Source organism: Vicia villosa, linkage group LG3 (genome assembly GCF_029867415.1).
Source record: "Vicia villosa cultivar HV-30 ecotype Madison, WI linkage group LG3, Vvil1.0, whole genome shotgun sequence".
In the NCBI taxonomy this organism is placed as follows: Eukaryota; Viridiplantae; Streptophyta; class Magnoliopsida; order Fabales; family Fabaceae; genus Vicia; species Vicia villosa.
This window is the reverse complement of record NC_081182.1, coordinates 7,816,406-7,843,379: the sequence shown is the minus strand read 5'-3', so window position 1 is coordinate 7,843,379 and position 26,974 is coordinate 7,816,406. Positions and strand designations below refer to the sequence as shown.

Genomic DNA, 26,974 nt, shown 5'->3' with positions numbered 1-26,974 from the left:
AATAAGCATCTAAATTATAAGTGTCTCAATGGAGTAACTTTAAAAAATGACTCTGATGAGTCAAATGGTAGCAATGTGCTCTTCACTTTACGAGATGATGATACATTCTAAAAAAATTGAGAACTTTATTCTCATGACATTCTGGTGCCATGGAAATGGATGATCTATAGATTGAGGGTTAATGCATGATCATTTATTTACATTGACGCAAGGTATTCTGCGAGATTGTGTCGGTGGTTGAAGGACCTCCTCCCAACTCAAAAGTTGTAACAAAGGTTTTAAGGCTGATTTTATATATGTAGAAATTTTGTGAGTGGTTTATCTTCAAGTGATGGATTATGATAGTTCTTTTTAACCATGCTTGTCAATGATGACAATGAAAATAAATATTATTGGCATTAGTTGAAAAAGTCTCACATTAGCTAAAACTATAAACAAAAGGGAGGAAAATGCTATAAAAATGAACTATATAGTTATTTCGTTATAAAATATATCAATCATAAGCATTTTAAATTTGAATATGACAATTCTTTTCTCTTATATAGTCTTGTGTTTGAATATTGTGAAAGGTGAGTTAAATATTTGCTTTTGATAGTGTGGGTGTATTGGGGTTTCTTTTTTTAAAGTTTAGTATCCGACTTTGTGATCGAATAATCCAAAGGGATCAATCTCACCGTTAATTTGCGGATGTCTCTTTTTAAGTCAGAGCAAAACTCTGCATGGACATGTCCAACACATGAATTGTTAGCACTGAGCAGAATTTGAACCTGAGAGGATAACACATGAATTGTTAGCATCTAACAGGATTCGACCTGAGACTTTGAGAGGAGCATACTCAGGATCCAAGCCTTCGCCAACAAACCAATCTCTATGGATTGGGTGTATTGTGGTTAGGGGCGGTCGAGGATAGTTGTTGTGTCCTGAGAATTTTCAAATAGTATTTTTTTAGTTGACATTAGAGAACACTAATTTTTTCTCCATATTTCAAATTTCTAGGCTATATTCTTGTGTGGTTATTGTATTAGGTTTCTTTATTTTCTCTATATATTATCCCAAGAATTGGCTGGCTTGCTTGTTGAGGAGTACATGTAAATTGCGAGGTCGAGAGGTGGCCAAATGATTTAGAATCAGGATCACAAAAGAGAAAAACGCTACATCTCCACCTTAAACTTTAAGAAATTAAATATATATGAGTCACAATATTGACTCATTCATAATAGATGTGAGATTTAATCACTTAACAACTCCTAACATTAATATTTTCTTTCTATTAAGATTTATTCTACAAAGATAACCATTCATGTTGGATGACAGTGTAAAACTATTTTACGTATGCATCTCCATTAAACTCAAAATATTTTATCCTTAACCAAAGTTCATTTGTAGCAAACAACCAAATAATTTTTCGAAAATAAAAATAAAAATTTAAAACTTATTTAGGTTTGAAACATAATTGAATGTTTGGTGTTTGGTAAAAAAACCTACCTTTATAATTCAAAGCATGAAAAGAGCCAAAATCATGAAGTTGCTGCCACTTCCTAATCATTCTTAGATTGCATTTTTTTTTTTTTTTACCAAAGCCTTATATCCTCATGTTTCAATGATTTTATTTTCAAGCTGGATTTGTCTGACCTATATAAACCATTTGCTTATAGAGGCATATTAGAAGATAAAGGTTTGTTATAAAATATATCAATCATAAGCATTTTAAATTTGAATATGACTTTTCTTTTCTCTTATATAGTCTTGTGTTTGAATGTTGTGAATGGTGAGTTAAATATTTGCTTTTGATAGTGTGGGTGTATCGGGGTTTCTTTTTTTAAAGCTTGGTATTCGACTTTGTGATCGACTAATCCATCGGGATCAATCTCAGCTTTAATTTGCGGATGTCTCATTTTAAGTCAGAGCAACGCTCTGTATGTACCTGCCCAGCATATGAATTGTTAGCACTGAACAGAATTTGAACTTGAGAGGATAACACATGAATTGTTAGCATCTAACGGGATTCAACCTGAGACTTTGAGATGAGCATACTCAAGATCCAAGCCTTCGCCAACAAACCAATCTCTATGGATTGGGTGTAATGGGGTTAGGGGCAGTTGAGGATAGTTGATGTGTCCTGAGAATTTTCACATAGTATTTTTTTAGTTGACATTAGAGAACACTAGTTTTTTCTCCCTATTTCAAATTTATATGTTACATTCTTGTGTGGTTATTGTATTAGGTTTCTTTATTTTCTCTATATATGTTATCCCAACAATTGGCTTGCTTGCTTGTTGAGGAGTACAGATAAATCGAGAGGTGGGCAAATGCTTCAGGACCAGGATCACAAAAGAGAAAAACGCTACATCTCCACCTTAAACTTTAAGAAATTAAATATATGAGTCACAATATTGACTCATTCATAATAGATGTGAGATTTAATCACTTAACAACTCCTAACATTAATATTTTCTTTCTATTAAGATATATTCTACTAAGGTAATTATTCATGTTGGATGACAGTGTAAAACTATTTTACATGCATCTCCATTAAACTCAAAATATTTTATCGTTAACCAAAGTTCATTTGTAGCAAACAACCAAATAATTTTTCGAAAATAAAAATAAAAATTTAGAAGTTATTTAGGTTTGAAACATAATTGAATGTTTGGTGTTTGGAAAAAAAAAAACCTACCTTTATAATTCAAAGCATGAAAAGAGCCAAAATCATGAAGTAGCTGCCACTTCCCAATCATTCTTAGATTGCATTTTTCTTTTTACCAAAGCCTTATATCCTCATGTTTTAATGATTTTATTTTCAAGCTGGATTTGTCTGACCTATATAATCCATTTGCTTATAGAGGCATATTAGAACTTAGAAGATAAAGGTTTGTTAACCCTAATAAGCAACGGGTGGCAAAATGTACGTACAATTTAATTAACGATACAAGATGTTTAATTTAATGGATCAAACTTGGCCATCATTGATTCTTACGAAGGAAGATCAAGTTTGCTCCATTAAACATGGATACACCAAAGTTCCATTTGAATGATTATTTGATATTATTATTACTATCAATAATCAAGCCGGTCCACCAAAGTTCGGGCGTTGTTGCCACACCTCTGTGCTGCCATCGCCGGCTATGTATGACATGCATGACAATGGCACGAGACACAGGCCTCGACTTCTCAGATATTGCTTAGGTTCTCCATTTATGTCGCCTATGGCTGAATCCTGATATTATGAATATGAAGCCAATTAGTATTCAAAATTAGGGAAACGTAAATTTTCTTAAGTAAGCCAATGAAAATAATCTATATATAGCAATCTATGACACGGATACCGTACAACGCATGACCCTGACACGTACACGTAGACACGCATAAAAATTTGAAAAAAAAAGTATGAATTGAATATAATTATGAGTTGATATCACGTAAGACACTGGATACACCTTTCATCAGAAGTGTCAGTGCTACAAAGAATTGAATTGAATTCTTACCCCTTGCATCAATCTATTGTTTTGGTTTTGACTTGACTTCATATAAGGAACACTCAGTGTCTGCATGAAGAAGAGTTATTAATTTGTAAGAATTAAGAGGTATACAATTTTGTTTAAGGTATTTGTATCAGAGTTGTCTCAAGTTTTTTTTAAACTCTATGTAGACTAGTCGTAGATTAACCATGGCAAAACAAATATTGTGCTACTTAACCACGATTTTATCGTGACAATATTTTATAAAATTCTATTTAGTCACATTTTAACCGTGACAAATTTTGAGTCAGGCAGAGTTATCTACCTTGCATGTCTTCAAAGACGATCCTGCTTGATATTCAAATAAATTGCTTAGAATATACTATGAGCATGTGGAAAATATATACCTCGACTTGGCCTTGAAGGAATTTAATGTATCCAATAGCTTCCATGAGTACAGATGCAGTGTCAGTCTGCAACATCAAATTCAACATATATATACTTTCCAACCAACACATACTAAAAAAACATAGATGAATATATATGATTCACTAATAAATAAATTACTCTTTTCATTCCAATTATATGAGTCTCAAAGTCATGTTATGCCACAAATTTTAGAAATGTTTACTCAGTATTTTACCTTTCCAAAAGGAGCCACTAACTGTTGAAGAGCCGCAATCCTATCGCCTAATTTCTCTTTCCTAACCTGAAGTATTAATTTCCAAAAAAAACATTAATTAATGCAACACCAGTAATTAGCACTCTAATTATATGTTTTTTCTTCCATAAAAAGTAAGGTACCTTAAAGGGTGCACACGAAGGTTTAGATTCCGATGAAGATCGTGATTTCTTCAACGCGGTTTCAGATTGAGAAGTCTTCGATTGCATCACTCTCTTAGTTTCTCCACCACCATTGTTGAGTAGCGACGGCTTCTTTAATTTTGCGACAAAAAAAGAGTAAAGATTATTAGTCCAATATAATTCAAGTGGCCCAGTCTTCTTCAAAAAAGAAACCAAAAGAAAAGGAGAAAAGATGATAATATTCTGATTAAAGATATGTGCATCATGTCAAAAAGAGAAAATGTTTTGCCACAAGTTAATTAATAAAAAAAAATCATTGCAAAGAGTAACTTTTTTTCATCAAAAGATAACTTATCTGCTTGCTCTAGTTAGTCAACTTCATTATAATTACTAGTATATTCCTATAAGATCATTCTTAATTCTCTCTTATATTGTTCTGCAAAATAAGTAAAATAATATAATATTTTTTCGAATATCAATCTTACATGCACGTATGGCATAGAGAAAAATACTTTAAAGAAGTTGAAAAGAAGAAATTAAAGGAATTAGAAAAACTCACATTAATGGAGTTACTAGAAGAGGATCGGTTCGCGAGTTGGTTTTGCATCGGATGAAGATGAAAAGAAAGGTTTTCATGATCATTAGTTGTAAATCTACCAAGATGATGATCTTGTGAACTAGTTAATAGATCTAATGACTGCATGTTCATATCCAAAGTTGTGGTTGAAGACGAAGACGAGTACGGATTCATGTTCGAGATATTTATACTAGGGTGAATCTGGCTACCAATGTTAGGATAATTTTGAGCATTATAGAACTCTCCACCAGTGTAAAGATTCTTGAGCATGAGAGCATTCATATCCTTGTGTTCATCATTAGTACTATTCTTCATATGTATCGTAGCGGACGAATCATCGAGTACTCCATAGTTCTCCATGCTTGAATTAGGAGGAGTGTAATTAAGCATTTCAGTAAATTTAGGGAAATTAGTAAAAGAAATCTCTTCCTTAATAGAATCTGACTCATGGTTTCTGTTAACATCATCACTAGTCCATTGATGATGATAACCTAAATCTTGAATCATCGCGCTTGATCTCGAGTATCTCGGATTAACTTCATGGAGGGTTGAGTTGAAGTTACCTTCCGCATTATTCCTACATAAATAAGACAAATTAATTTAAACCCTAGTCAACAAATGAAACCCTAGAAAAAAATGAAAACTCAAAGGACTTACAAAGTGATGTGTGTTGGGGTCCATGAGTGGATGGTGGTGGTTCCTCCTCCAACAGCATAAGATGATGGAATAGAAGAAGATAAAGAAGAAAGAGGAGGAGGTTGTTGGTCTTGGAGATGATGGAGATTTCTAGATTCCATAATCATAAATTTATAATTATGCTTGTTTGTTCTATATAGCTTGTTAAATAAAGGGTTGATTGAAAATCCCAAGATGATGAGTAACAAACAATAAGGATGGTTTAGTAAATGGAATGGAATCTCTCTACTGTAATGAAAGGAACACAGTTCCAGGTGACACCCACATACCTCGGTTGTTTGCCCCCACTTTTTTCTTGGGTTTCATCTTTACTCTTTCTTCATCTTTAAAGTATCCTTGAAAAGGAAGTAAGAGAATGATGACTAGTATATTTCATATATATTTCAATCTATATACCCATACTATATACCTTTCTCTCTCTAGAAAAACACTTTTAATTATTTTATTTCCTTTCAGGCCTACTTCACTTTTTTCACTCCTTTTTCTCTCTTGCAGCTTTGAGTCTATAAATAAATATATGTGCATAAAGAATTATATAATTTTGTCCTTTATTGAGTCCACTTTTTTTCTTTCTTTTCAATTTTCTGCTTGATTATTATTATTGTTATTATTATTACTCTCTCCAGCTATGTGTCCTGATGAGGCAATTACAGGAAAACGATTAGAGTCTCCATATGTTATGATTAAAAATATTATATTGTATGTCCCTTAGATCCCAAGGCTTCAACAAAGTTCTGATATTTGAAATCATAGCACCCACGCTTGAGTTCTTTCTTTATTTACACCCCACATGTTTAGAACCATGGAAGGATACTCTACTATTGTCTCATTACATATATATGTGGTTCTTGGTGAGTTTGTGTTGTTTATTGTTTTGTGTTACCGACTTAAAAGAATCAAGTTAATTAAGGCTATGTTTAACCGTATGCTGTTTTGAACTCAACCAAATCTAATAAGAGAATGGCTCTCAAACCATGGGAAAATGTTGAAATATGTCTTATAACTTTAAGTGATAAACAAAATTTTATTTTAAGTGTAGAAGCCAAAATGTAGTTAGGAGGTTTGCAGAAGGTGTTGGAACCGCAAGTAGGGGTTTCGACTGAGGTGCAGGGGCGGTTCTAAGGCCCAGCAAGTCCGGGTACGCGCCTGGGCTCAATCCTTATTTTCTTTGTACTCTCTCCAATTTAATAGTCAATTTTTTTGTCAAAACCAGGGACAAAATTAGGGGCAAAATCAGTAAAAATATGGTGTGAAAATTAAAACAGATGAATAATCAATGGTGTAAAGTTTTTGCCCAGACTGCCTAAAATTCCTGGCTCCGCCAATAGGTGGCAGGCAGGGGCGAAAGAAAGCCGCCAAAAATCAGACATTGGTGGCGGAATGGCAAAGCTCCGGCAGTCAGGCGACAATTTGGATCCTTGATAGTTCACTTTTTCGGTCGTCCTGTTTGGTTTTCTCGTTCCATATGTTTTGGGCTTCTTCGTTCCACTAAATGGATCATTTTGTTAATAGGTTGTGTTTTATACTTGTTATGGATCCATTGAGTTTCAATCATTATAAATATACATATGTATTTTTTACATTCTTGTCTTAACAACCTTAGGAACTTTTGAATTAAAAAGATAGAGAGACGAGTTTGGAAATCCTAATGGTAATTTTAGAGAGACAATAATAAATTTTAAAGAATGTGTTTTTGGAATTTGGGAAACTCTTAGAGCTATCTAAGGGGAATTGGTAAAAAATTGTAAACACTTTGCGCCTGTGTGATTCATATATAGAGAGTTGGAGAGCTTGTGAAACACTTGGAAAGAAAATAAAGTTTATTTTTGGAAACTTTGGTAACTATTGTCTTAACTCATTTGTAATATTTTGTGTAAGAACTCTTAGAAGTATATGTTGGACAAGTGACTCCAAACAAAAGAAGGGTGAATTGTGTGGTTTTGAAAAACCATTTTCAAATCAAAATCTTTAACAAAATCAGAGTTTAAAATATGTTTGTAAAAAAAACAAGATAAAAGCAACGGAAAATTGAAAATCAGAGAGATGAAAATGCATCGGAAGTAAATAACTGAAATGTAAAGAGATAATGAAAAAGAATAAATCACCAGCGATATATAGAGGTCCAATCTAATAACGTGACCTACTTCTCTCCCCAATATGATCTTGTGTTAGTTTTTCATTGGTTTTGTGCACGAACTTTCTTACAGACATACTAGAGTTTTACATCCTCCAAATAAAATATTGAATTTTAACTACGGAGACCCCCCCATCTGGCCAAAAGATTTTACCACCAAAACAATCTAAAACCAACTGAGAGTTGTTAATACCAGACTATGAGTGTGTTAAGAGAAGGAATAGAATGAGTGATATTTTAGCTATAAAGATTGGAAATACTTGGTTGAGGGGGTTTTTGATATCCATCAAGTGGTGGTTGATTACTTATCTAATCACTTTATAGAATCTCATTATGATCGGCCTCGATTATATGAGGTCTATATTGGTTCTCTCTCTGAGGAGGATAATGATAGTATCATAACTCCCTTCCTTCCTTCCTTCCTTCCTTCAGAGATTGATCGGTTGGTTGCTTTGAGGGATGGGAATAAAAGCTCATAGGTTCAACTTTTCCTTTTCAAGAGGTTTTTCCCTTCTCGATGAGGATGTTAGTGTTATGTTTGATCAATTTCACCAGTCTGCCTCATTTCCTCGTAGTTTATCTTCTTTCTTTATCACCTTAATCCCCAAGGTTGATTCGTCCCCCTCACATTTAGGTGATTTTCGATCTATCTCTCTTTGGTGGGATCTTGAAAACGTGTTATGTCATATGCAAGTATGCATGTATGTTTAAAGTAGCAAGTGATAGAATAATAAGGACGTCGAAACCACAATGAGTGAGAAATAACTTAGACTGATTTTGTGAAACTATATTTTGTAAATGAGCATGAGCGAGAATAAAAATAATTTATGGATGTCACAAGTTCAGTTTTAGAATAAGTAATGGAAAAAACAGTTAATAAGAGTGAATGAGTTCAATAATAGAGAGCATGTTGGGCAATGATCTGTTATTATAACTTGTTAGTAGTTCGTACATGATGTGTTATGTCGTGCCATAAGAGGTCAGAAAGTGATCTTATGGTGTATCTCTACAACATCATAAACATATACAGTAAAGAAAGAGAACAATCTCCAAGTATCACTTGTAACTTTAATGCATGTCTGATTTTATTTTGAACGCCCTCTATGATTGTAGCTCTTTATCTCTAAAGTAGCTAATCTAGTGAATATCTCTATATATTATTTTCAATCACTTTTATCATGAAATTCATTTGTTACTGGATCTCTCACAACAACAAACTTGTATCTTTTCCTATCTTGATCATTTAAAGAAACAAATTCATGACATTTTAACACATGATAAAACAAAACACTAATAACCCATCATTTAACAAAAACAAGTATTTTATATTAACTTCACATTGCTTAACATAAAAGGGTTTAACTCACGACGATTGTATCTTATACATCAATAATGGTTCCTAAGCTATGCATTCTTAAACACATAATAATAAAGAAATGAAAACCTCAGAGTAACTTCTCTGTCTCCCTGCTATTGTTAATCCGCAAGAGACGACCTTTATCACACCAGATACTAGTAGCATACACTTGTTCAGCTCACTTTCTTCATTCATTTTCACGAAGTGTTTCTTTCTCTAAAAATGCTAAACCTCCTTTTCATTTCCTCCAGGTCCTTTTATAGTCACGCTAAACTAGGGACGTATTTTCTTGGATCATGGTATTTTGAATATTTTTTAATCAACATAATTTCCTCCAATTCTTCCATTTTGTACCAATGTTGATCCAGGTACAATCAGCATGTGTGAGAGAAAGTGTCTTGTGGAAGGCTAGTGGCGCAAGCATTCAGGCGACACTGTTTTGTATTTTTCCTTTTGAGCAGCATGGCACTATAGTGGGTGAACTTTGGTGGAGAGTTTTTTACTCTAGCATCTTGATCTTATACCTTTTCATATTTGATTTAAACGCCATTCATTCTGCATATTGATGCCACGTAAGCCCTAGACTATGAATGTATACTCTTTGTGACTTCCATTGCTTCATAGTTCTGCTTTTAGTTGGGGTTAAGAATTTGTTCCATAAGTGTCGTGCTAGGACTCATCGGAAGTTAACTCTACACATGTAAGAAATGTATAAAGAACACCTATTGTACTCTTTATAAACTACTAAAAAAAAAGTAAAATGCTATAAATTAAGTTATTAAATAATTGAAGTAATAATATGAATTCAAGTATTAAGGTTTACAATAACTTACAAAATGTGATATATCACACCATCAAACTTGAATCATTATCCAACCTTAGGTGATACGACAGATAATATCATAAAAGAAATTTTTTACCTTCCTCCATCCCCTGTTCTAGCCGCTCATATCTTCTTCAACTAAGAATTCATGTAAGGGGACCACATCCAACAATTGGCACAACTCAGTCTATTTACAATTTAGTTCGGTTAGTACGCGCGTGTGTGTGTATGCTTCTTGATGCTTCCCGTAATGCCAGAAATCTTCATTTAAGATAGCCTACCTAAATCCTTGTTTGGTTATCTTATCCTATGGTCCAAGATTTCATTTTTTTTAGTTTTAGAAAGGGGATTAACTATTTTCTCTTAACTTTAACTCATTTTGAACTTGAAGCTTCCACGTGCATTTTATTATTATTATTCATAAGTCTAGTTATATGCTTCGCCTTTTCACCAGACTGGATCTCATTTGTGATGAGTCCAACCTGTTACCAATAGTGAAGATATCCATTGTTCCTCCAATTTCAGTCAAAGAACTTATTTTAAGTGCACATTGACTTACTTCATTCATTTTACACACTTTTCAGTGTTTAATTATAAATGTGGTGTATCCTTTGTGCTAGCCTTACACAATAGTAAATTCCTCCCCTAAACTCAACCCTACAATGACTTTTATTCCATAATCTAAAACAATTTAAACTCATTAAGAGGCTAACTACTTTCCTGGCTACTTTTGGCGCGATATGGGTTATCACCAAATTACAAGTAGGTGCATTGTCAACTGTCCAGTTATAAGTCTTCTATGCTCTTAGAAATTATGCTATTTTAGGAATGAAGTTAGTCATTTTTCTTTTTATTTTTTTATATAGCAACTAAACTAACTACATCAATACACATTACTATGGAAAACATACACAATAACATTTGCGAAATACATATAATACAGGTAGCGCATACGTTGTTAGGTAGCGTGTGATTGTATGTATGTCGGCTACCATAATGGGCGTATGACCATTGTTATAAATGAGATATTGCATTATTTATAACTACAGTTTTTGCAAACAAGCGTTGTGAATTAATGGAAAGGTCCTAGATTCGACTCTTACAACGCCATTTTTGGATTTTATTATTCTAATTATAATAAGGATTGAATTAACAACCGTTGTGATATTATTTCTGAATAATTCTCAAATATTATAATATTTAAAATTGATAATGTAAAATATGAATAAAAAATAGAGATTATATCAAGTACCTTATATTAATGATGTACAACACAATGGGGTGGTGGCGCAGTTGGCTAGCGCGTAGGTCTCATAGCTAAGAGTAATCCTGAGGTCGAGAGTTCGAGCCTCTCTCACCCCAAAATTCCTTTTTCAACTTAAAATAAAAATGGTGTGTTTTGTAAGAAAAACAAATCTACTACTCAACGTGTGAAAATATTTTATATTTTCTAATTTAAAATATTTTTATTTTATTTATTTTATTCGAAATAATAATTTCATAGATCGCAATTTAGTATGAACAACATCAAAGTCAAATGGTGATAAAAAAAAGACCAAGTCATTTCATTCTCAGCCACCTTTACTTTCTCTCTAATTACTTTATCGATAACCTAAAACAGTAATTACACACCCCGTGTTCTTTTCAATGTGTATCGAAGAACAAGAAGTTGTCGATAACGTAACAAACTTCTCAACTGAATAACCATGGCATTAAAAATGGTGGAATGGTAAGGTTTTAACCATTTAAGAGTTATTGTTTAGTAATTTGATGTAGTTACCAAAGCAGTAAATAGGTACAAATAGGTAGTTATTGCACTGCCACTTAGATAACCTTTATGACGTTACACATGTGGCATCATGTGTTGTATTTTTTGGCTTTCTCTCCCCCCATATTTTTATTTTTTATCCATATTTACTATTTTCTTTTTCTATCTCTTTTTTAATTTCTCATTTTGATGCAACTTCACTTTTCCCTTTTTCATAAGAAGTCACAAACACGACATAACTCTTCAGAGGGTGTTAGTTTTCACAAATTCTCCACTTCATCCTCTAAAAAAAATAACCAAAGACAAAAATTTATTAAGTCGAGCTACCTCCCAGTAGCACTATTTTAAAGTCTTTTTGTCTGACTTTCAACAAAATGAACTCAATCATTCAAATTCATGGCGACCCTTGTGTTGTTTGAGGGATAACCAAAGTAAGTTTTGACTCTTTTTCCATTAACCTTAAACTCCTCCCTTGTTTTATTATTCAAGAGGTCTATAAACCCATGTGGATAAATTTTCAAAAGCTTAAAGTGACCTGACCATCTTAACTTAAGCTTTTCAGGGAATAGTTTCAATCATGAGTAAAACAAAAGAACTTGTTGGCCTTTTACCAATTATCTTTTTTGAAACTTCATGGCGAGCCATTTTTTAGTATTTTCTTTGTATAACTCAACATTCTCATAGGAGAATAAACTATGTTCCTCCAGCTCATTGAGTTGAAGCATTCTCGCTTGTCCAATAAATGGGAAGTTAAAATTCAAATTTTTATAGCCCAAAATGCTTTGAGTTCTAACTCAATGGGAAAGTGACAATCCTTTCCATAAACAAGTTTATAGGGAAACATTCCTAAAGGGATTTTATAAGAAGTTCTATAGACCCACAAAAAATCATCAAGATTTTTGGACCAATCATTCCTTGAAGGGTTAACCACCTTTTCTAAAATCACCTTAATCTCCCTATTAGATAAATCGGCTTGCCCAATACTTTGAGGATGATAGGTTGTATCATCCTTGTGTTTCACCTCATATTTTGCCATTATATTTTCAAACAATTTATCAAAAAAATGGGTACCTTCATCACTGATGATTTATCTAGGTGTGCCATGTCTAGAAAAGATGTATTTGATTAAAAGTTTGGTCATAACCTTGACATCATTAGTGTGTGTTGTAATGCCTCTATCCATTTGGACACATAGTCCATAATAACATGGATGTAAGGATTGCCAAAATATTGTGGAAATGGCCCCATAAAATCTATGTCCCACACATCAAAAAGTTTAATTTCTAAAATATTGTGGAGTGGCATTTCTTGTCTCATAGAGATATTTTCCACTTTTCGGGATCTATCACAAACCTTAACTAATTCATGAGCATCTCTAAATAAAAGGTCCAGAAATATCCTGATTGTAATACCTTTGCATCAGTTTTGGTTCCTCGAAAGTGTCCACCATAAGGCGTATCATGGAAAACTGTCAAGATTTGGCGGGCCTCTTGTTGATCAACACAACTCATCAATAATTGATTCACACGACGCTTCTAAAGAAAGGGTTCGTCCCAGAAATAACTCTTGGTTATATGCATGGAAAAACCTCTTTCTATGCTGAGAGTTGAATTCTGGTGGGACATTCCCACTGACCAAATAGTTTACAATGTCTGCATACCAGGGTATCCTGCCAGAAGTGATTAGAAGCAAGGTCTCATCAGGAAAGCTTTTCTTGATGCCCTTCATGTCATGCCTTTAGACTTTATCAGGGAGTCTTGACAAATGATCAGCAACTAAATTTTCTACTCCTTTTTTATCTGATTTTCAAATCAAATTCTTACAATAATAGCACTGATCTTATCAACCTTGGCTTTTTATCATTTTTTTGCAATGAAGTACTTAATTGTTGCATGATTAGTATATACTATCACCTTTATTTCCACTAAGTATGATATGAATTTGTCAAATGAAAACACAACTGCCAACAACTTTTTCTCAATAGCGGTGTAGTAGATTTGAGCTTCCATGAGTGTTATACTTGAATAGTAAATGTTGTGGAACACTTTGTTGTGCCTTTGTCCCAACACAACTCCAATAACAAGGTCAGTAACATCATACATAAGCTTAAATGGCTTAGTACAATCATGAGTTTTTACAACATGTGCTAAAATTAACGCATGTTTCAGCCAGTTGAAAACCTTTTTCACACTCTTCACTAAAAGCATATGGCACATCATGCTACAACAGTTGACACAATGGTTTAGTCATTTTGGAGAAGTCCTTTTCATATTTCCATTATATTTTTTGTTTAAACTATTATATTATTCTTAAATATTATTTAATAAACTATTTATTTTAGTAATTTTTTAATGTTATTAACATTAATTTTAATTTGTTATTCATTTTCTGTTTTAATTATTTTAATATTAACAACTATTAAAATTATTTTAATTAATTTTCTATTTTAATTTTTGAAAACATTTAAATACATATTCATATTTAAACACATTCAATAACTTTCATTCATTTTTTGAATAACATGTTTTAAAAAAATTAATAACAAATTAAAATTAATTTGTAATAACATTAAAAAAATTTACATTTAAATTAAAAAATAAATAATTTATTAAATAATACTTATATAATAATATAATATTATTGTTTAACAATAATATAATATTAAATGAAAATTTTATAATATGACAAATAAATATTATTTTATTTTGTAAGTATTATTTAATATTTAATAAATTATTTATTTCTGAATTTAAATGCAATTTTTTATGTTATTAAAAATTAATTTTAATTTGTTATTTTTTTTTTTAAAATATGAATATATAGAGTGTGTCATTTTTCTTTAAAGAAGCAAAATCTTCATATTGTAGAAAAGTTAATTTAAAAAAAAAAAAGCAGAAATTGTGTATATGAAAGAGGACAAAAATGCTATTATCCTTTTTTGTTGTTGTTTTGTTCACGCTCTCTTCTCAAATTCTTCCCTTCCAATCTCTTAGGTTATGTTTGGGAGTTTGGAGGGGAGGGGAGGGGAAGACTTCCAAAAATGAAATTTTAAAAAAATATAGGAAAATATTTGACATTTTTTGAAAAAATGATTTTCTTTAGAATGATAAAAGAGTCATTATCATTACTAAATTTTTAATTTTCAGAATACTACAACAACCTAAAAGATATTTCGAAAATTTATGTAAGCCCTTCAAAACCCTCTTTCAATACAATTTTTGAGTTCCCCATTTTATGGGGTTTTTAGTGTTATGAATAAACTCAAACCCTCCAAAACCCTCATACCCAAAATCTTTTTATCTTTTTCACCAAATTCTTTCTATTTTTCAAAGCCCTCCCCTCCCTTCCCATCCAAACTTGCAAACATAGCCTTAAGCAAAGACTAAAGTCTGGAAATAATAAAATAAAAAATAGGAAAATTATGCAATATCATGTCTTCATTCCCAGTGTTTATATCATCTATTGCCTCCCTAGTTAAATTTTGTATCCTGAACTTTAGCTACGTGAGAAACAAGCAACATATATAAAAAGGAAAATGCTAATAAGTATTTTTGGGACATAAAGTGATAATTTTTTTAAAAAATATATGTATTTAATGCATTAAAAATGTATCGGAAATTGAAATATTCACTTGTATAAAGATTATTTGCTGTATTTAATATGTTTAAAAAAATTTCTTAGCAAGACCCTTATTTTTATAAAATTTAAGATCTTATAGAGACAATTATGCGAATTAAGAAAGTTGGTTAAAATATTAAAATAATTGATTATTTATATAATTTTATAAATTTATCTGAGAGAAATAATTAATATTTAAATAAGAGTATTTATTACCAATTGTAGAAAAAGATATTATATAGTTAAGGATATGTTTGAAAAAAAATAATTAATGTACTTTGAAAGTTGAAGATGATCTTATAAAAGGGGGGACAACAAAAAATTCAAAAGAGTCTTATAATTAGGGACGGAGATAGTATAAACATAGTTTCTAGTAAAATATTAATAAAAATAATTTTATTTTAAGTTAAAAAATTAATTGTTTTACTAGTTTATTTAATAACATTAATTTTTTTTTAAACATTTATAAACATTTAAAAAAGTGAATATTAATTTATAGATTTTAATGAATTATATTATTTTTCAAGGTTAGTTTATCATTTATATATAACAAACATTATATATTTATTAAAATTATCTAATATATATGATAACAAATTTGTTACTTTTAATTTAATAGTGTTAGTAAATTTTAAATTATAATATTTTATTCGTGTGTTTTGTTTGCATTTTATTTAAATATTTAAAATTTAAAAATATTAAAAAAAAATTTAAAAATATATGCAATTGCAATGACATGATAATTTTATCATTTAATTCATATCTCATTATATTATTTTAAGGTTATAACCAAAAATATAATATAGTAAAGATTGGATCATGTCATCATCCAATTGTTGTTGTTCCCTTGACCTTATTTTGACCTAGTATGACCACAAATAATATTTCTTTTCTTGTTTCTTCTTCTTTCTTTTGTTGACTTGAAACATATAAGAAAAATGAAAAAAGCTAAAAGAAGATTAAAATATGTGCAACCGTGCAAGCCTTATTATCGGGCCTAAGCCCTCAACTTTTCTCTTGCTTCTGGGTGTTTAGTTCATAATCATAATCCGTATAATTGGGTTGGGTGCTCCTTACATAGAGCTGTTTAATTATAGTTTGTGGGAAAACCAAGCCGAATCAAATTATTAGTTTGATATATTGTTTCGAAATTCCGAATAATATTGAATATTTAGACAATTTTTTTAAACCAAACCGTTTATTATATAATTGAATTGTTAAATTATTTTTTAATTTAAAAAAAAAATTAACATATTTTTAACTATTTTTCATTTTTCAATTTGATCTAGTTCAGTTTCATTTTTGTTCAATTTCAGTTTCGGTTTAATTCTAAATCTATTTGTGTATTATAATTTGCTTCACTAACCAAACACAACAATTTAGTTATTTTAACTTTAATTCGATTCCATTCCACATTTCAATTTAGTTCTTGGATTAGTTTAAATAGCCATACCATCCCAGCTTGTTAGTTGCTTCTACATGAGGATATGATTGTCATTTACACGTGTAGGGGGGAAATCTAATAATGTGCTTGATTTCATGTCTCTCACAGCGAGACCACTTACATCTAAATTTTTTTTTAAAGGTTTAGATGTATTATTTTAAATAGAAATTTGCAGTAGTACAAAGTAAGTGTAGAGAATGAAATGGACAGAAAAATCAAATATTTGTAGAGAATGAAATGTACAATACAAATTTTTAAATTTTTTTAAAAATTGTATGTTGAATATAATATCTAGAGACACTATCTAGTTTGAAAGATACTACAGTAAAATAACAAACAGAAAAAAAAGAATTAACATGTCTTTAAGTGAAAGGAAAGATGTCTCTAACTAAATGCTAAACTTTTTACAAATTTTTTAGCAGAGAAAATCAACATAGCAGACATAGCTTCAATTGTAGAATATATTGATTCAAATTATGTCGGTAATATGGATGATAGAATATCTACAATTTATGTATATACTCTTTTGAGATGAACTATTTGTTAAAAATCATTAATTTAATTAGAGGTCTTTGTATGGTTTAAAGCATTTTTGAAAGCAATGGTACAAACGTTTTGATTCATACATGCTTCAAATTGACTACATAAGGTGTGAGTTTGACTTTTGTGTTTATGTAAGGAACCTTGAAGATGTTTCTTTTACTTTTTTGTTAGTGTATGATTATATGTTGATTCTTGCTAATCATTTACATGACGTAAATGAACTCAAAATCATGTTGAAAAAGGAGTTTGAGATAAAAGATTTAGGTGATGCTAAGAAGATTTTGGTATGTAAATTCACAGGGATATGAGTGTTTGAAATAAAACAAATCATAGATAAAAAAGATAAATACAATAACAACACAAGAACATAATGTAGACACTCCAAAATTGGAGAAAAAATCACGGCCATTGTCGAATGACATCCAAAGAATAACACTACGTGAAAATTATTATAACACATAATACACCCTTAACTATCTCTGACCCCCAGTACATCCACATTCTCTAAAACAAATATTTAACTACATGTCACAACATTCTAATACAAAAAGTATAAGAGCATAAACAAAGTCAAATACAAGCTTAAAATGTGTTTGACTGATACATATTGTAACAAAGAACTTGAATCCTTTTATAGCATTAGACTCATTCTTCCTTCACAAAACTAAACGATGCAAGACTTCTTCCACATGGATATTTTTAACCAGCCCCAACAATCTTCACCTTAATTGAAAATAATACATTAAATTTCATTATCTTCATCGATAATTGTACTCCACCATAAAGAGTATAGTCACTTGAAGCTACACTACTCCAAGATATTTCACATTGTCTTCACTAACAATCATAGTTTTAAAAATTATTATACTCCATCAAAAGAAGAGTATACTTCACTTGAAGATAAACCTCTTCAAGGATTTTCACATGTTGAAAAGTAGGTTGAAACTTTATGGTGCAACTTCCACGTTGGTATGAAGCTCATCAACCATTGGCATACTCTCATACTATAGATTGCATCAATATCAACTAATGCTCATGTAACCTTTACTATTTTAATACATCTTTGACTTAAAATTTTCACAGGTAAAAAACAATTCTTCGATCAATTTTCTCTAGCCCAAACTGCACAATGGAACTTATGACTACAACTCAAAACCTCTTTCACAACACCACATTTCTTTTCTGATTTGAAAGATCAGACAAAGCTTCAACCACAAAGCATACTAAGAACTCTTATCCTCGTATCGAACCAAAAGCCTTGATATCAATTCTTAAGAAAAAAAATCATCGAGAATAAAAAAAAGAACATAATAACAACATAAGTGATTAACATGGAAACTCTAAAATTGGAGAAAAAACAATGGCCGTTGTCAAGTAACAACCAGAGAATAATACTTTGTGAAAATGGTTACAACACATAATATAACCTTAACTACCACAGGTCCCCAATACACCCACTCCCTCTAAAATAAATATTTAACTACATCTCATAACACTCTAATACAAGAGTATAAGAGAAGAAGGAAAGTCAAATACAAACTTAAAGTGTTTTTGACTGGTGCATCTTGTAACAAAGATCTCGAATCCTTTATATAGCCTTAAACTCCATCTTCCTTCACAAAACTAAGTGACGTGGGACTTTTTTAACATGTATATTTTTAACCAACCCCAACAAAGAGTTCTAAAAAATTATGGCTCTCTCAGAAAATCTATGTTAAATGTGCTAGGAAAATTTGACATGAGTAATTTGAAGGTTGTGATTTCTTCATTGGTAAATCAAGTTAATCTTTCACACGATCAGTGTTCAAAGACATATACATAAGCTAACTATATGTCATAGCTTCCTAATGTTAGTATTATTGGTTGTTTAATATATGTTATGGTTTGCAATATAATAGATTTGACACAAGTTGTAAGTTAAGTTTGTAACTTTATGTCAAAATTGGACAATCGTCATTGGGAAACAGTCAAGAGGATTTTCAAGTACTTGAAAGGGGCAATGGGTCACGATAGTGTGTTTAGCAGACAAATGGGTGATCCTTTATTTGTATAATATGTTTATTCATACTATACTTGTTATATGAATGATGGAAGGTCTACAATAAGGGATTATTTACATTAAAAGGATGATCTATTTGTTGGAAATCATTCATTCAACTTATAAGGCCATGTCGGCAAATGAAGTAGAGTATAGGACGAGAGTTGAAGTTTCCAAAGAAGTCATATGGCTTATAGGATTTGTGATAGAATTGTGTGTTGAGCAAGGTGGAGTTCATTTGCATTGTGATAGTCTAAGTACCATTTATTTCAGAAGCAATCAGGTGTGTTATGCTAGGACTATGCCTATTGATGTGAGGTTGCACAAGATCGTTGAGTTACTTGCATCTAGATAGATATTTATTAAAAAGGTTCATACTTCAGAGAGTGCAAATAATATGTTGACCAAACCAGTTATCAATGACAATTTTAAGCATTACTTGGACTTGTTACATGTTGCTTAATGTATGTAAGAGGTGTACGTCCTTAGTTTTGAGGATTTGATTGTCATGCAAAAAGTCTTCATATAGGTTTGATATTTGCCAAAATGGAGATTGTCAAAAATTACTCATATATATGTAGACATTGAGACTTTGTTTGGGAGTTTGGAGGGGAGCGAGGAGAAGGCTTTGAAAACAAAGGAAGAATTAAGTGGGAAAAAATAGAGGGATTTATGTGGGAGAGTTTTAGAATGTTTGTTTTTATTCCTAACATAAAATTCCATTAATTTGGCGGAACTCAAAATTTTTATTGAAGGAGAAATATATTCGTTAGATTAATGAAAATTAATGGTTAAGATTTGGAGTAAGTCTTCTACACTTACTCTGGGAGTAAATATATCTCTCCTCATATTATAAATTGGGTCATAATATATATATATATATATATATATATATATATATATATATATATATATATATATATATATATATATATATATATATATATATATATAATTGTAACCCTAATTTTATCACAAAAATAAAACGGAACTATAGCTCTATAGTCGCATAGGTAGGCACCATTGACTGAACTATGTTAATAAAGATTAATCGTGTTCATTGTCTTTTATATTCATTTCCTTATTTTGTTTTAGTGTACAAAGTTGGTATGCACAATTAGGATGCAGTTAAGCAGATTTTTAGGTATGTGATTGATACAAAATTAACATATTTAGAAGTGGACATGGTGATCCTTAGATTGTATAATATGTTAATTCAGACTATACTTGTAATATTATCATTTTTAGGTATGTGATTGATACAAAATTATCATATTTAGAAGTGGACATAGTGATCCTTAGATTGTATAATATGTTGATTCAGACTATACTTGAAATATGGATAATAGAAAATCTTAAATTTATGTATTTTCTCTTGCGAGATGAACTATTTGCTGAAAATTATCCATTAATTTATAATGGTAGTCTACAATTAAAGCAGGGTACATGGTGGTAGCCGAGATTGTTAAAAAAGCTTTACGGCTTTCAAATTTAGCAAAAAAGCTCGGCGGTGAGCAATTAAAAGTTAAGTTACATTGCAACATTCTAAATGTCATTTATTTGACAAATAATTAAGTATAGCGCACCATGTTAAATTTTAGTAATATAAAGTTATTTTTATTTGAACATATAATATTCTAAAACATTCATAATTTAGAGTTTTTTCTCTAATTTCTTAGAGATTGATATTCTTTAAGGTAGATATTCTTGATCATGATTCATATGAAATGTCATGTATTTAGGTACAAACAAGCAAGTGATATGAAATTATTGTTGCTCTATAATCAAAGACATAAATATATTTAGTCAAACTTTGTATCCAACCATTGTATTTATTATTTCAACTTTATAATTTCTTCGAACACATGTTGCAAGTTGTTATTCCATCAAAACTAAGAGAATTGATTATCCAACCCAATCTAAAACATCTTAACTAATTTGATTTCTGATCTAGTTAGATAAAATGTGAGCAGATTAAGACATCTGTTTTTAAAAGTTAATGATTAAAATTTCTGTTTTGTCCTTGTTCATTTCAAGAGAAAATAAAAGTTGTTTCAACGCAACTTTAATTTGGTCAATATGGCCTTTTCTACTTTTGGTGCTTGTTTAATCAATGAATAAAGATTCAGTCATATGCAGATTTGTTTCTCTTCCACAAACCCATAGCCACATATAGAATCTGCAGACCATATCAAAGTACAAACACACATCAAAATACATATTGATTCGCCACATCACATCATCCTAGAGTGCATGAAACTTTAGTTCAAATCAATTAACACATTTTTTCGGACCATGTTACATCATAAAGATAACTTTCTTTGATTAATTGTCTAAAGCATGATTTTATTGCCTAATACTCCATCTGTCTCATAATAAGTATCTCATTTACATTTTTTTGTCTCAAATTAATTTTCCATTTACAATTCCAATGCATCAATCATTATTATTTTTCCACTATTATACCCATATTTATTAACTTTCACGTTATTCAGCTACTATTAATAGGGGTATTCTAGTAAATGACATTAACTTTTTTACTAAAACCAACACATCCAATTATTTTCTTAAAAACCGCGCATTGCTCAAATAAGACATTTATTATGAGACGGAGGGAGTAGTTTTTATAAATAATTGTACTCAATACTAAAAGCTTTCTTTGAAGCAAATCCTCTTACACGAACTCCAAGATGTAACATGAGATCCTGACACCTATAATGTTAAAAACATAAGATCCTATCGTTCTTTGCAGAGATTCGTTTGCCACTCGAGTCCAAACGATTGGTTCACATCTATACTTTTTTATATCTCAAAATAATCGTCTCTTTACGATACTAGTGCAATATTAATTATGATTTTTTTTATTAATATACCCTTATTTATTAACTTTCACTTTATTCAACAACTCTATTAACTACAATAAATAAGGGTATTTTACTAAATGATAGTATTAGTTTTATCATTTTTTTGTTCATATATTTACTAAATGATATTAGTTTTATCATTAAAATCAATACTTTTAATCATTTATTGATCAACATTGCTTCAATACATGTTTAACATTTTTAGATGTGTGAGACTTGTTCAAAAATTATATTAATTGCGTTGAAATAAAGAAAAAATGAAATACTTTTGAAAAATTTGTCTAAATTGTTTGATAGTGTCATATGAGTGTTATATAAATGTTAAACATCGTTTCAAAGAATGTAAAAAACAAATAATATAATTATCTTTAAAGGACTTGTTTGAATTTTTTGACATGTATCGCTCAAATATTTTATAAGTGTCGCATATCGATATGTCTTGGACACCACGACATGTCTATTTTTAAAATGTTAATATATGATAGAGAGTTACCTTTCATTCGTTTATCTATGTACTAATTGAGCGTGGTTAAAGAAAAATATCAAATGGGCACGAACGAAGTTTGTTTTTTATGATGACAAATTAATATATTACTAAATAGGTGATAAAAGCACCAACGTACAAATATTTTCAAAACTTAAGAAGTGCCTAAAGGACTACCAAGGATCCAAATAAAAACCTAATAAGAATAAAGACACCACAACTAACAAAACAACAAAACAATCAAAGGAGGCAAGAAAAGGTGCTCATGCAGCTAAAGACAACCCTGTAAGATTCAAGTTAGAGCTCATACTGCCATAAACACCATTAACATATCAAAATCTACCAATAGAAAACAAAACCACAAAGCAATACCTACCTCATAACCAATGCAAACACTCAATTCACTATTTGTTAAGGTAGAAGATATGGTTCTGAAGTCTATAAGAGTAAGTGCATGAGTTCACTCCATGATCTACTTAGAGACCATTTTCATGCTAATTTTTTTTCTCTTCCACTTTTTTTACAATTTTTGAAAGACCGTTAAAAATAACATCATAAAGGGGATTTCCACATAATGAAAGTAGAGCCATATCATAACAAAATCACTAGAAGATCATAACAAAATCACCCCTAGACTTGACCCTACCACCTAATGAAAGGAAACACTAAAAAACAAGCATATGGTCACTAGGAAGAACCACATACCAACCCAGCCACTAGAAGATCGTATATCACACATGCACAACTAACTCATAAGTGACAAAAATAAGGGAAATTGACTCAACTGAATCCCTACATATAGGACAAGAGATCCCACTAAGATAAAAAATTACTTAACTTTTAGACAGGTTCTCTCTAGAATTGAATCTATCATGCATAAGCTGTAACGAGAAGACTACCACTTTAAAAGGTGCACAATTAACCCAAAAAAGGGAAATGTCAAATTCTTATCTGTAAGAGACAAGAAGGAACTAGCCAAATGGACATGATGACCAGAACCAACAGATGAAAAACCATCTCTTGTACTCTTATAAATCAACTTTTCTTTTTCTTGAGAGAGAACAATGTCTCGGTGTAGAGCTAATATTTTCAAACATAAACTCTATAAGAAATAAAGGTCTCATCGATGTGAGATCACAAACCATATACTTGTTATCAATTAGACTAATCACTCCCACCAGCTAATCTACCTGAATGGAGTTAGAAAATAGAACAAAGAACTTAATCTTTAAAGTAATGATTCCTAACCAAGGATTCTTCCAAAAGGAAGGATGAAGGGCTGACCCAACTTTCCTAAGGATACCTTTAGCAAATCTATTAGAAGGGACATCCTCTTTAGACCCCATGAGAGACACATCTTTCACCAAATTAGATTTATATCAGAACCCCAATTTCGCCCCTCGAAGAGAGGAAACGATAGAAACACCATACCTAGATACAAGAATATCCACCACACACGTGAAGTACCTATAAGTAACCTCTATCTCCATTCAACCAAAATGTCTAGATTAACCAGCTGAAGGTCCCTAACTCATAACCCCTTTTTACTCTTAGAATTACAAATAATATCCCATTTAATCTAGGAAATCTTAGATCCCCCCTTTACCCTCTTGGAATAATCTTTCTTTGTAACCTAACAAGATTCTTCTATACCTTTACAAGAATCTTTAAAAATAACAAGAGGGTTGTAGGAATAACATTAAAGACAAAATTAAGAAGAACCACCTGGCCACCGAAACTAACATATATGTGTTTCTAAGAATTGAGCCTCCTAGACAACAAATTAACTAAAGGGTCCTAAATATATCCAAACCTAGGAGTATAACCTACCACAAATCAAGGTTCTTAAAAGGAAGGGTTTTAATCTTAAAGTTAAGGAAATCACCTACAGAGGTTAGAAAGATGAGGTCCACGTTAACCTCAATAAGACTACTCTTAAAGAAGTTAACTTGAAGCCTCAAAGTCATCTTTAAACCTCTTATGATCGCCTTAATACTCCACATATTTGCAAGATTAAGATCCGCGATAAGGAGTGAAGTTGCCTCTGCATCCTAAGGGTTTATGTTTTGTTGATTGGCATTTACCTTTTGGTTTGACTTCTATCATTATTGAGTCTCCTCACATGATTGCGCATCTTAAAATTGAGTTCTTAATCCATTTTTACGCATGCATAAATCAAAATGTTTGATTATAGCCTAAGGAATATGTTATAGTAAATTTGTCGAAGTTTCGAATTATGAACCACATGTGAGAATGGTTCAAGTCATGACAAGTTTTGATTTTGAAAACAATGTGTTTTGTAAAAATTAACTTGCTGGAAGTGGGGTTTGAATCACAAGCTTGCATGATTCAAATCAGAGTTACATAATGCCCAATGATTGCTTTTATATTGTCATGATTCGAATAGCAGATATCTCGACTCGAATCAACTATATTTCTGAAAAACACAATTTGCTTCTATTAGTGTGATTCGAACCACAACATCTCATGACTCGAATCAAAGAGGTTTGATTGGAATCACATAGTGCTTCACTCGAATCAAACACACTTAGCGGCTTTTGCATTCTAGTTTTATGAATGTGATTCAAATCAGAGGTTTTATTGACTCGAATCATAGAAAGCATGACTCAAACCACATAGTCATTTTTTCTTAGTTTTCTGGCCTTTATTTAAATCACTTTATCTCTTAACGCATCTCGTACTCTTTTCTTATGACTCGAATTAAATATCTTTTTTATCTCATTTTTGTGCTAGATCTCTAGCACATTTATAAACCATTTTCTCAAAAACCATTCATAATCTTGAAAAACATAAGCATCATTTTTATTTAGAATTTACAACACACTTTTTGTCTCAATTTTCAAAAGAGTTTTGAATTTTTTTTTAGTTTTGAAAACAAAATCTTATCATCTTCAATCTCTTATATCATTCATTATTCGTTTGGATATAGCTATCATCTTAGGGTGTAAGATATGTGAGGTGTATTGTTATTGTGAGTAACATTTTCTTTGAAGATTTGTTGAGGATTTCAGGGTTTTGCAATTGTGTGGGTGGTTGTGTCTAGGATTGATAAATCAAGCGAAAAAGAAGGAGATTCTTCTCTATAGAATTACTTTGGTAGAGTTGTGCGGAAGTTTACAAAAAAAGTTGAAGTTTTAATCATCTCCAGACAGGTCAAAGCTCAAGATACGGGTAAGATCAAGTAAAGATTGTTGCAAAACAAAGACATGGACTATCATTCTTTGAGCTCGAAGATTTAAGTCAATTTCAACTAAAGAATTCCCAAGTGCTCGGTATCATATATTGTATACAAGTTAACGAGGATTCAAATATAAAAAAATCCCGAACATTATTCAAACTATGATTATAATAAACAACTCTGTAAAATTTATCAAAATCATAGAGGTAGAACAACAAAATTTCAATTGGAAACCATTATACATACGTTGTACCATTTTCTTCTCTCTCTAATTTAATCTTAATTAGATTTGTATGATTAGATTTATTGCTTTCTTAGAATTTCATATCGTTAGGTTTATTGTCTTAATAATGATTTCGTTCATAAGTGCAGGTTTCTTTAGATTGGGAATTTAAATCGTTCTTCTAATTGTTGATTAAATCTTGAAACAATAATTCTAGAATTATCATTATATTGAAATTATTTGTTTACACAACTCATATAAACGACTTTAATTAAATAAAGTGTATCGATTTCTTTGGTTACTTGTTTCATTTGTTTCAATTTTGTATATCGATTAATTGAGTGTTGTTTATTCTGTCAAAAAGCATGTATTTTATACGCACTTTTTTTCGCAGCAAAAACAATTAAACTCTTATCTTTTTGAAATAAATAATTTTTTAATTGATCAATTTTTTTTAAGAGGTCTATTTAACCCTTCATTCTAGACCGTTGTATTCTCATGCTTTCGCCCAACAAAGAGTGTATCATATACATATTGAAGATATTGAAGATGAGATACCACCCGATGAAATATTCCCACCCTAAATAAACATGATACAACTAACACTTATGTAAACTTTAATTTATACACTATTTAAATTATATTCAAGAATACTTAAATGACATGACATGATATGAATCTCTTTTTATTTAATTAAAGATTTTAAATTTGAATACTTATATATATTTTTACATATTAATTATATATGATATATAACTGTCTTCATTCGACAAAGTCAGTGATATAAATATTTTGATTCAGCCCCACAATAGTTCACATCAGACGAAAAGATGATGGAGAAAAATATGAGATCAGAGCATGGGCAGCTTAGCTTTGCTTTTTATCACTTTTCTTTCTTTCTTTAACCTTACTCTGCCATCTCCACTAATTTAATTATCGCTCTC

General features: G+C 30.8%; 1 protein-coding gene and 1 non-coding gene across 3 annotated transcripts; one reads left to right on the top strand and one right to left on the bottom strand.

Moving 5' to 3' along the window:
* Positions 1–2,857: 2,857 nt before the first annotated feature.
* LOC131654840 (transcription factor bHLH110-like) lies at positions 2,858–5,871 on the bottom strand. 2 transcript variants are annotated; one of them, XM_058924767.1, is made up of 7 exons: positions 5,497–5,871; positions 4,822–5,416; positions 4,263–4,394; positions 4,102–4,167; positions 3,866–3,931; positions 3,486–3,545; positions 2,858–3,217 (listed from the first exon to the last, which is right to left on the bottom strand). In XM_058924767.1, exons 1-7 carry the CDS (start codon positions 5,640–5,642, stop codon positions 3,065–3,067), a joined length of 1,218 nt encoding a protein of 405 aa, XP_058780750.1. In that variant the 5' UTR covers positions 5,643–5,871; the 3' UTR covers positions 2,858–3,064. The 2 variants fall into 2 exon arrangements, with proteins under 2 accessions (XP_058780750.1, XP_058780751.1); XM_058924768.1 differs by having other exon boundaries at positions 4,263–4,391.
* Positions 5,872–11,127: 5,256 nt separating this feature from the next.
* On the top strand, positions 11,128–11,211 carry TRNAM-CAU (transfer RNA methionine (anticodon CAU)). Its single transcript is given in 2 exon segments — positions 11,128–11,165; positions 11,176–11,211. It is a non-coding gene; the product is annotated as a tRNA-Met (tRNA).
* Positions 11,212–26,974: the final 15,763 nt, after the last annotated feature.

What these genes read in the sequence shown, in the direction of transcription:
- LOC131654840 (XM_058924767.1), bottom strand. Translation starts at nt 5,642, where the DNA reads ATGATTATGGAATCTAGAAATCTCCATCATCTCCAAGACCAACAACCT. An exon ending in CTTCTAGTAACTCCATTAAT is followed by an intron (nt 4,395 to 4,821) that starts GTGAGTTTTTCT and finishes GCAAAATTAAAG; the next exon opens with AAGCCGTCGCTACTCAACAA. An exon ending in ACAATAGATTGATGCAAGGG is followed by an intron (nt 3,218 to 3,485) that starts GTAAGAATTCAA and finishes TCATAATATCAG; the next exon opens with GATTCAGCCATAGGCGACAT.